This window comes from Micropterus salmoides, unplaced genomic scaffold (genome assembly GCF_014851395.1).
Source record: "Micropterus salmoides isolate LMB-PRFRI ecotype aquatic unplaced genomic scaffold, ASM1485139v1 Ms_hic_scaffold_8, whole genome shotgun sequence".
Classification (NCBI taxonomy): Eukaryota; Metazoa; Chordata; class Actinopteri; order Centrarchiformes; family Centrarchidae; genus Micropterus; species Micropterus salmoides.
The window spans coordinates 576,593-587,391 of record NW_024044570.1 but is presented as its reverse complement, the minus strand read 5'-3'; the positions used below and the strand labels follow the sequence as shown (position 1 = coordinate 587,391).

The 10,799-nt window shown below is 44.1% G+C and overlaps 2 protein-coding genes across 4 annotated transcripts; both read left to right on the top strand.

The window, feature by feature from the left end:
* Nucleotides 1-292: 292 nt before the first annotated feature.
* On the top strand, nucleotides 293-5,117 carry LOC119893174 (ankyrin repeat domain-containing protein 27-like). 2 transcript variants are annotated; one of them, XM_038705150.1, is made up of 9 exons: nucleotides 293-579; nucleotides 1,084-1,200; nucleotides 1,377-1,421; nucleotides 1,503-1,619; nucleotides 1,712-1,906; nucleotides 1,986-3,139; nucleotides 4,074-4,247; nucleotides 4,734-4,827; nucleotides 5,039-5,117. In XM_038705150.1, the coding sequence occupies exons 1-6, from the start codon at nucleotides 532-534 to the stop codon at nucleotides 2,031-2,033; spliced, it is 570 nt and encodes a 189-aa protein (XP_038561078.1). In that variant the 5' UTR covers nucleotides 293-531; the 3' UTR covers nucleotides 2,034-3,139; nucleotides 4,074-4,247; nucleotides 4,734-4,827; nucleotides 5,039-5,117. The 2 variants fall into 2 exon arrangements, with proteins under 2 accessions (XP_038561078.1, XP_038561077.1); XM_038705149.1 differs by having other exon boundaries at nucleotides 300-579; nucleotides 1,712-3,139.
* Nucleotides 5,077-9,168, top strand: LOC119893173 (cell surface glycoprotein 1-like; the record flags this gene model as incomplete). 2 transcript variants are annotated; one of them, XR_005442774.1, is given in 4 exon segments in its annotated part: nucleotides 5,077-5,111; nucleotides 5,200-5,260; nucleotides 5,668-6,314; nucleotides 7,278-9,168. XR_005442774.1 is itself a non-coding variant. In XM_038705148.1 (3 exon segments), coding segments are annotated over 3 exon segments (693 nt in total), but the record flags the coding sequence as incomplete, so codon positions are not given.
* Between the last annotated feature and the right edge of the window lie 1,631 nt (nucleotides 9,169-10,799).

Genomic DNA, 10,799 nt, shown 5'->3' with positions numbered 1-10,799 from the left:
ATCAAGTAAAATAAGTTACTCTGAATGGGCAGTTCTGCATTTTGAGTACTTTTACTTGTAAATGCAGGACTATGACCTGTAAGAGTATTTTCACACTTCACTTAGTACTTTTACTTGAGTAAAAGATGTAAATACTTCTTCCAACCCTGCTAATAGTCATGAATATTCAACGTTGCAGAGGAATCGGAGGCTTTAACACCAACGACACACAGCGGTGCTGCGGTCAGACTTTGAAGCTGTTTGTTAAATGTGGGAACCGACCGACAGAGAGACGTAATACAAGCTGCTGCTCACCAAACATTATCCAAGCTGACATTGTTTTCATGTTTCAGAGCTCTGTAGTTTAACTAATCTGATCAGCTGCTGAGCGGCCGGGTCGTGGGAACAGAGCTGACTGATCCTCTTAGGCAGGATTCATCCTGCAGAGAACCTGATCTCAGATCAGCTGAAATAACCAGATTCTGAAACATTTTCCTACAGCAGCCGCCTGCCTGAAAATAACTTGTGTGTTTGATCTTCTTGTAGATCCTCATGGTGTTGCAGTCGACTCAGAGCGGCCGGCAGCGCAGCGGAGTCGATGTGAGTCTGATTTTCCTCTCACCGGCGAACTGAAGGGTCAGAGGTCACAGTCTCCAGACCTGATAAGCCACAGAGAGAGAGTTCATTCTCAGTTCATCAGTGTGGAACAAGAGCAGAAATTCCAGTTTTTTACTGCTACAACTTCTGCTTCAGCCACAGGAGTGTTTTCAATGATTAGATATATAGCTCTTTAAAAAAGTAAAGGATCTGGTTGTAATACCTGAGCGTTGTTAAAGGATCCAGCAGAAATCCAGCATCAGATGCAGCAGAACAACATGTGAACAGAAAAAAAACTACAAATGTTTAGTTTCTGAGCATTTCTCCCCATGAAAACAGACTTTAGGGTAGATTCAGATCTCTGATCCACAGTCGCTTTTTGCAGATCTTACTGTTTTCAAATGGAAATAGATTTTTACACCTGTTGAGTCTGAAGGTTTGAAGTTTAAAGCCTCAGTGACAAACCTGTACCGATACTGTATCTCTGCGTCCTCCTCCTCCTCTCAGTCTCCCAGCCGATCCCCTCAGGCCTCAGACTGCAGCAGCCGTCGCTCCTCCGTCTCCAGCACCTCCTCTCTGGGCTCCGAGGCCAAACCAGAGGAAGAACGGGTCCGACACAGAGAGGTAACCTGACACTACAGCGAACGCTTCCAAATCAATACGGAAATGCATCAATTCTGGGGGAAGTAAGAATAGTCGTAATAAATGAAGTGTAGTAGCAGTTGGAGTATAAACCGTAGTACCGACCTCCACGAGAGGCCCCCTCCGTGTGTTTGACTGGCGCCATGTGTGATCGACAGGTGGAGAAGCTGCTGCGTGCCGTGGCAGACGGGGACGTGGAGATGGTGAGAGCAGAAGCAGTGCGCGTCACATTTTCTCCGTCTGTTCTGTAGAAGTGCTGTTTTCATCTGTGTGTGTGTGTTCAGGTGCGTTACCTGTTGGAGTGGATAGAAGACGAAGAGGAGGATGAAGGAGAGCTTCGGTCCGAGGCTCAGCTCTGCCACCCGCTGTGTCAGTGTCCGAACTGCGCTCCCACTCAGAAGGTCTGACAGAAACTACATCTGAGTTGACGCGTTGACGGTGAAACGACACGCAGGCCGTTAATCTGATGCTGTGTCTCCTGCGTGTCTCGCAGCTGTCTGTCCTGCAGGCCGGAGCGCTCGGCGTTAACAGCTGTAACGCTGAGGGTTTCACGCCGCTCCACGTCGCCGCCCTGCACGGCCACTCCGCGCTGGCCGCCCTGCTCATCCGCCACGGAGCCAACGTCAACGCCCGCACCAACATGAGCGCCACTCCGCTTCACCTGGCCAGCCAGAACAGCCACATCCAGGTAGGAGGGAAGCTACAAATACTCTTCCTGAGAGCGGGGCGCTTTGTCAGTTAATAATAATCATTTTTTACTTAACCAGGTCTGTCACCGAGCCGAGGCCGACTCATACAGAGCAACACTCTTTTAAATGTAGGTCTAATTTCAGTTTGTGGTAACGCATCTGTCCTCTCTGACTCACAATAAACAGACAGCAGCTTACTCTGTAATGAGCAGCACATTGAGATTCTCTGGACAGGTGCGGTGCGACATAACTTTAATTTACATGGTAAAGGTGAAACATTCAGTTTGTGGCTAGTGTACATGCTGCAGGCACACTGATTGTTCCATTTGAGGGCCCTTCATAAGCTTAACAGCTTTAATTCAGACACTCTCACATAGAAATGCAGGAAGGTAAAGTAGAACATAGGAGTAATTGTGGAAACGGTTACTTTTGTCACGACGTTATTCAGCCGTCTGTTGATTTTGATTGACAGGCTGTTGTAGGAGAGGATATGGAGAAATGTTCTATTGCAATATTAAGATGTATTGTGACATACGTTTTCTAATTGATGCAAAAGTAATATAATGAGAAAATATTGTCATGAAGAAAAAAGTGCACACAGTGATGTTATACAGCCACAGATAATAAAGAGAAGGCTACCTCAGCGTTCAGCAGTCTCACAGTATTTATCATCATGTTGTGTCACTTTGGAGTGTATCCAGTAGATCCCAGGGTCAATTACTTGTTACTTTCTGTACATTATAATGGGATTATCATTGCTCAACTAATAAGGTTTTAATATGAAATCTTACTGAAACCTGGAATGGATGCAGAATCATCCTCGGGGCTTTCTAAGGCAGAGGTTTGCTGGTGCTGTGTTACACTGCGTTGAGCCGTGTTACTGATACTGATGTGTTCTGTTGAAGGAGGTCATCCTGATATCTCTCACCTAGAAAATGTCTCTTTCATGCTTTAGGACAGGTTGCCTGGCACCACCTTGTGGCAGAAATACAGCAGTACAGAAAGGAAGATGAATCTGTGGATATTCTGTGTTTGTGTGTGTGTGTGTGTGTGCGTGTGTGTGTGTGCGTGTGTGTGTGTGCGTGTGTGTGTGTGTGTGCGTGCGTGGTGTTTAGGTGAGGTTGCTGCTTGAGTGTAACGCCAAGCTGAACAAGAAGGATCACTATGGCAACACACCTCTAATACAAGCCTGTCTCTGTAGAAACCTGGAGACGGTCACCATCCTGTTACAGGTACTCACTCTGCACCCCTTCCTGGTAACCCGTCGGTCTCGTGTCTGATGAATCAAGTTAAATGCTGTCACATTAAAGACCAGAGCCGCACATGGTAACACGTGAAGAGAGATGTCTTCTGCTTTTGTGTCTTTTCAGTTGTCGTCCATTGTCGACAGTGAAGAAGAAGTTTTCAGTTCCTTTACTTAAGTAAAAGTATTAATACCACACTAAAGTACTCCACTCAATGAAAACCTGGTTAAACAAAGTAAAAGTGTGTCAGTATCATAAGTATTTACATTTACTTAAAGTAAAATGTTCCTGTCAGTGTTTCTTTGTTATATCAGATTAATATTCCTGCTGCATTAATGTGGATGTTGTATTTTACTGAAGTTTACGGTTGAGCTCCTTTTATCTCCTTTCAATCCTGTCGGGTAGTTTAATCTACAGCAATGCATCATGGTCTATAAGATCATCATATGTTTGTAGCTTTGTGGTCCTGTAAGAAGCACGTATCTCTAAAAAGTCAGACAAACAGCCTGTGTTCAGTTTTCTGATGATGCATTTTACGGCTGATCCGAAGGGGCGTTCAAGAGTTTATTGGAGTAGAAGCAGCACGAGAAGTTCAGGTATCTTCAGTTTGTACAAACACTGGATTGTTTTGAGTGCGTACACCGATCGGACAGCTAGCAGACCTGAGGAGAAACATGTGTTAGTTTGAATCTTTAGGACAGTGCTCGACTAAATGTGTCTACTTATATTCCCCCACGATGCCAACGGCATGATGCTGTGCGAGCATCGTGGCGCTTGCTGTAAATGTCCGTCTGCTGGATAAAGCTGTAAGGAACATTAATGTCAAAGACGTCTGAGTGACAAGAAGCCGTCACTTCAGAAGTCGCAGCTTCTGGAAGACACTGAGTTCTGTTTGATGACCGGATGATCTCTGTCTGTGCAGAGTAATGCGCTGGTGAATGTGGTGAACCTTCAGGGGAACACGGCCCTCCACGAGGCGGCGCGCGGCGGACACCAGGCGCTGGTGGAGCTGCTGCTGAGGGGCGGAGCCTCGGCCGGCATCAGGAACAAGAGGCAGAGGACGCCGCTGGACTGCGCCTACGAACTGGGCGGCAAGGTGGTGCAGCAGCAACACTACAGCAACACTGAGGCACAATTTAATAAACCGTATGTTTAGTGTGTCGGGGTGGAGGAGCAGAACACGGAGACTCACAACAACCAGTACACTCTTCTGAAACAGCACGTACAAGTGATTTAAGAGGAACTGTCATGTACAGATTGGACATGAAATCATTCTGCCTTAATCTAAATCAATTTGAAGTGTAAATATGATGTGATGAACTAAAATAAAATATATAACTAAGACAAACTTAATGGAAAATGAATATTCTGTTCACCATACTGGTAAACTGGTGAACTTTTTTTACATTTCAGTAGTTGTGGGTTTTTTGTCGACAGCTTCCTCAGGGTCTTTATGAAGGTCTTCTGTTGCACCTGACAGTGAACCATCACCTAATCTAAGCTGTAATATCTGCGCTGCGGTGCAATATAAAACAAAGCATTGCTGAAGGTCAGAATGAGCAGTAACACTTTTCTTCTGCAGAACACGGAGATCCTGAGAGCTCTGCAGAAAGCGTCTGGACTTTCTCCCGATGCTGAACCAATCAAACTCCTCTCTGTGCCCAAAGGAGCTCTGGGTAACGAATATCAGATTACTGCATTAATGCTGTCCACTCTGCCTCCAAGAGAAGGTGTAATTTATTTCCAGCTTTGGAACAAAACGATGAATCCAAGCTGAGTTTTCTGACAGACGGCATGTGTTATTATCAGATCAGATTTTTAGCAAAACTTTTCAGATTATATCTCAAATCATCATTGAGGATTTTCTTCCCCTTGTGGCCGCTGCAGCTCATTCGTTCGTCCAGCGCTTGAGGCTGCAGGATCACGCAAACGGCAGGAGGCAGAAGTTGTCCCAGACCAGGTCAGCAGGTGGCCTCTCAACAAGCTTCAGCTCTCAGATAAGCAAAATAAAACGAGTACTTAACTTGTTTGAATGTGCTTTGATTCAGGATTCAGCAGATGAAGAAAGGTTCCTCTGGTCCTCCACACAGGAGTTCAGCCCTGAACCAGGTACACTTAGGATCCCTGTCTGTTTTCAGCCATCGTGGCTCTGGAAATGTAGATTTTTATATCTCATCAACACTGATTTTTTGACAGAAATCCTAGAACACAGGAACATTTAAAGCTAACATGTTGCTGTCTTATTAGCTTTAAACTCAAAGTACCGCTGAGACTGATGAAAGTAGAACCATGTTGGACTCTGTAGTGCTGAGATGTCCCAACATGGCCACCGTACAGAGGATAAACCCGTTAGGCAACAACATCTGCTTATTTCAATAAAGTTGTGAAACTAAGACCTTCCTCTGGTGCCGCCCTCGGTAGAAAAGTATTGTAGACGCTCCTGTTTTTAAATATTGTTCCTTTACGACCTGAACTCGGCCCCGGTCTTCTGGTCTGATCTTGATTTTTCTTCCCAGGGGAATCCAGACAAGAGGAGGTTGAGGCGAGGGGAGACGGTGGAAGTCAGCAGCCCCTCAGCAAGCCTGGAGGCCGGGCCCCGGCTGAGAGAGCGGCCCCTGGGTCGCTGTCACACCCTGGACTCAGGAGAACAAACACCGGAGCAGCCGGAGCAGCCGGAGCAGCCGGAGCCGACGCAAACTCCCCAAACAACTCCGACGCCCGGGGTCGGTGCACAGCCTGACACCGACGATACGCACTCCGCTGACGACTCTAACTGCAGCGGCGGCGGCGAGGCTTCCCCACCCTCGCCGTACAATGTGCCTCCTACACACACCTCAACCAATGACCGTGAGTCACGTGACCCCACCGAGCCGTCCGAGACCAGCCGTCAGAGTCCCTGCCCTCTAAATGGAGAGCTGGAGTCGTCCGGCGACCGGACTCATACCGATAAGGAGGCTTTGCAGTCAGAAGGCGAAGACGGAGACTCCAGTCCCACCTGCCCCGCTGACCTCCACCCCACAATCCAGGCTGACGGAGGCGATCAGAGAGACGCCACCCAAACACCAGAGACGAGTCGAATCACAGAGGCGGCGACTGAAATGGAGGCGCTGTGAGGATTTGTGATGATGGAGGAGTCGCACAAAAACTGAAAGTCTGCCAAAAGGTAAAACGAAAGCACACAGCTGGAGATCAGATGTGACGGCGGCTCCAGCTGCACCTGAAAACATTTCTTTCAACGCTTTTAATCCTGCAGAAACAAAGCAGACGTGCAAAATCGAACACGGTTAAAGAGTCGGTTCACCCAACTTACAAGACAATATATTTTCTCACTCATCCCTGCTGCAGATAAGTTTGGTTTCAGGATCAAACCGTGTCCCCCGTTACTCTGGACCGTCCACAGAACACACAGCCATTTTCATACGGACTGTTTCTTTGGTAGGAAGTAGTTGAAGTGAAAAATCCAAAATGACTGTGGACGTTGCCGTTTAATCATTTAAATGTCACGTTAAACGCTGTGAGAAACACAAACAAAATGCCCATTCACCTCCGTTGTGTTGGTGTGGAGGCACAAGGGGGGAAAAGCAAAGACCTTCATCAGTCTGAAGACAAATAAACCCAACACTATCTGCACAGCAGGAAAGTGAGAAGATGTGATCTTAATTTGGGCGTACTGTCCCTTTAAAGTCACACTTGTTTAAATGCAGTTTTCTGTGTCGTGTTATGTCACCTAATAGTAACCACAAATGTCTAAATTCCCTCCTGGTCACAGCTGATGTTTGAACATAGCCGACAGCTTCCAGCAGATTTTTCTGTGTCAGTAAATTGACTCAGGTGACAGAAAACAGCAGAATCCATTTCAGTTTTATTTTGTTAAACTAAATGTGGATCAGTTGAAACTAGGTCTGAACGTCCCGCCTGTCTCATCAAATCCAGCTACCTTTCCTTCATAGTGATTTACTCTTGTATTTGTTAGTTTAAAGGGAAAAGAGCATCGATGCTTTAGAAGACGCTTTATTGCACCAAAATTCCCCAAACTACTAAAAACAGATGAAAAAGATTTTGTACATTTCAGATCAGATATTGGGGAAGAACCTTTTGATTGATCATTTCCTGCATTATGTCTCAGCTCTGCGTCCTTAAAACAGCAGCATTTCACTGTGAGCGGTGAGCGGATGTTGTGACGGTAACCTGAACGGACTTCCTGCAGTCTGAAGAGGTCTGCGGCCTCAGTGGCTCCTCCTCCTCCTCCTCTCGCCTGAGTTTAAAGCACTTTTTTCTTCTTCAAGCCTTCAAAAGAAAGAAAAAGGGATGCAAATGGACGTTATTTTGGTTGTTGCTTTAGTTTTGTTTCGAGTGTCTCGACTGTAGCTGTGATCCCGAGCAGCAGACTTCATTTTTTGTTTTTCTTTTACTTGAATACTAGATGTTTGTTGGCTCTTCCTTCAGCACCGTATTACTCCACTTATATTTTTATTGGGATAGTTTTATGTTATTTATGACCTTAGTTGATGGTCGTGTGTTCAGAGAGGTTCGGCTTCTCCTGAACGTTAGAATGTGTTTTTTCTCCACATAGAGCAAGTTAAAGGATCGCAGAGCTGGTTTTTATAGCCGTTAATAGCAAATCATATATTTTACCACCCTGCTATTTTCAAAATCATTTCCCTCCTTTCAACCATTGATTTTAGTTTATTTCTGAGAGAATCAGCTTGCGGAGACTTAAAACCTGCTGCAGGTAGATGAGCCCTCACAGCCAGAGTTACATTATCACTGCAAGAGTATATTTAACACAGGAGTGTCCTGACCAAGAAAGCTGCACATGGAACAAATCGGTTAAAAAATACCTGATAAAAATCAAAAGAATACTAAAAGGTCACCATAATAAAAGAAATTAAATAGCCGTAAACAATACCAACCCTTTATGATGCATTCAAGGACACTGACAACAAAAAATGACTAACGTAATATGAAAAATGATGAACGTGAACGAAATGAACGTGTTTGTTTCATCGCATTTCAACGTGTTACTTTTCTGCAGTCTGCTCGGTCCAAGCATCCTTGAACGCACCACGAAGGGAAAGTCTTAAAAACAGCCGCTGTAAAGATTTTGACAAGTGACAAGAAAAGACTGGAGGATAATTTGTATTAGCGATTTAGTTTTTAAAGAAAAATTATTGTCCAAAATAAAAAAGGTTCCCAGCAAATTGTAGTTAACAATAGAGATTAAAATTATTAGCTGATCAATCATTTAGTCGACCACCGGAAAAGAAGCGGCTGCTTTTCTCTGTTTTATAAAAATTTAAAATGAATATCTGTACGTTTCAGACTGTTGAACATAAAGTTTTTATTTTGGGATCTGGGAAATTGTGATGGACATTTTTACTATTTTCTGCCATTTAATAAACAATTAATTGATTAAAAGAGAAAATAATTGGCAGAAGAATTGATATTTAGTATTTGATTTTTAGTTAAAAACAAATAAATTAGATGAACTTAGTTTTACATGAAGCAGCTGGTCAGATATAATGCAGAACAGTAAAATGCATTAAGTTGGTCAATATGATGATCTCACATTCACTTTTAAGATGGAGTATTGATTATATAATTCATTATTGATGGTTTCAAGTTGTTTTTTCTGAAATGAACTGAACGCATCGGCAGCCGGCAGGTAGATCGAGCTGATTATGTAAAACATACAGAAGTTAATGAGCAAAATAAAACATGCAAAACCTCCAGTTTGGTCCTTTAACGTCAGAAGATGTTTCATCTTATTTAAAACAGCTACGTTAGGATATACGAGCTGCAGTACTGTAAAGTGTCCCCATCAGTGTTACTGTTCACACTAACGTCGCGTGTCCACTTCACGTAGTGTGTTTGATTGCAGACCGTTTCGGTGAGGATGAAGCTTCGGTTCAAACTGACCTCGACCTCTTTGGGCCTCTGTTCTTTGAGTGTTGGTCGGCGTTTGTTTCCACTCTCCTCCGATGTGACAGGACTGACTGAGTCTTTGTGTTTCAGTGTCAAATGAATCTGAAAGGATGTCAAACGCAGTCAGAAGTCAAGTCCTATTATTTTGTACCACTGTTGTTATTTTCAGGTTTGGATGTTTAATGATGATGTGAATGTGCCTTATTTAATTCACGCCCAAATAACCGATAATAAACCGTTGAGACTAATTTATATTTTTGTCAGTGGTGTTTTTTTTCACTGAAGAAGTTTAAGTAACGTTAAACACGTTGGCAGTGTTGAAGTTTAATCAGACCACATTTCTGTGACAGCTTATTTTTATTTTAATCATGGTGCAGCAGATCACACACACACACACACACACACACACACACACACACACACACACACACACACACACACATTTTGTCTCCCTGTTTTAAAACCTCAGCGACAGATTGTACTGGATTTTCAAAAACCCACTTTACACTCAGAAGCTCAAAGCTGTGTTGCTGCTGCACAGTTTGGAAAAACACATTTTCACAGACTGTTCAGATTTAAAAATTACTCTTTCGGGGAGTTGGGGAAATCAGTGACCAGATCTTTATTGCTCGGTCGAGGAAACGATTTTACCACAAGGTCTATTTTGATCGTATCACACGTTCCTCTGCAGATGGAGTTGGTCCCGTTATCATCAGAGAGATTCCAGGACCAAGGTGCCACTGAGCAAGGCCGAACCTCTAACTGCTCCCCGCTGCACAATGGCTGCCCTCTGCTCCCAGTTAGGAAGGGTTCAATGTAGAGAACTAATTCTGAGTGCATTGCACTCACCAGGAGGAAACATTTAAACTCATGTTGGGGTCCAGTATCAGGCAGTTTGGGTTTTCAGTGAAATGACTTGGAAGAATCTAACTTGCAGCCGTAATGAGAGCCGGTTGAATCTTCTGATTGCTAAGGAAAGGTGCTTCTGTGGGTACATCCCAAAGATCTTATTTGACATTTCCTGGCTCCTCACTTGAACCGGAAGTCGTTGAGGTCTGCCATCTTGCAGGCGGTTCCAAAGCTCTGATTTCTGCTCTGAGGATTGAGGAGCGAGCTCGGAGGAGCCGTGAGCGAGGATACATGAGAGCAGCTTTCACAGAAGTCTGCTAATGATAAATCATGACATCACTGCAGTTTCATACCGGAGTAAAGTCTAAACTAGAGTTTAATATTTGATTTGATTTTAGATTCACCGTCTAGTTAGAAATCGATGTTCATTGTAGGTCTGTCCAACAAAAAGACCACAAACAACTTTCTTCAGTTGTTGGAAAGATTTTTCTTTTCAAGATCAAGATATATTTTCCCCATTAACTTTTATTAGACAGTTAAAGTCAGAGAGACAGAATCATTTATTGTCATTTTGTAGAGTAACATGTGAGGCTGATATTTCCTGAGCGTTGGCTTTAAAATGAGCTACAACATTTCAATTTCCACTGAAACATTTGGCCTAACAAATCATTTCCAATATTCCAAAGACACCGCGGTCACATTCTGGGTTCCTGGGCCTTTGAGCAGGACACACAATAGTCAATAACAGCAGGTCTAATCTAACACCATTACTGGCTAGCCTTAAAGCACGATCATCCATCCATCCATCGTCAACCGCCTATCCTGTGTACAGGGTCACGGGGGGGCTGGAGCCAATCCCAGCTGACATCGGGCG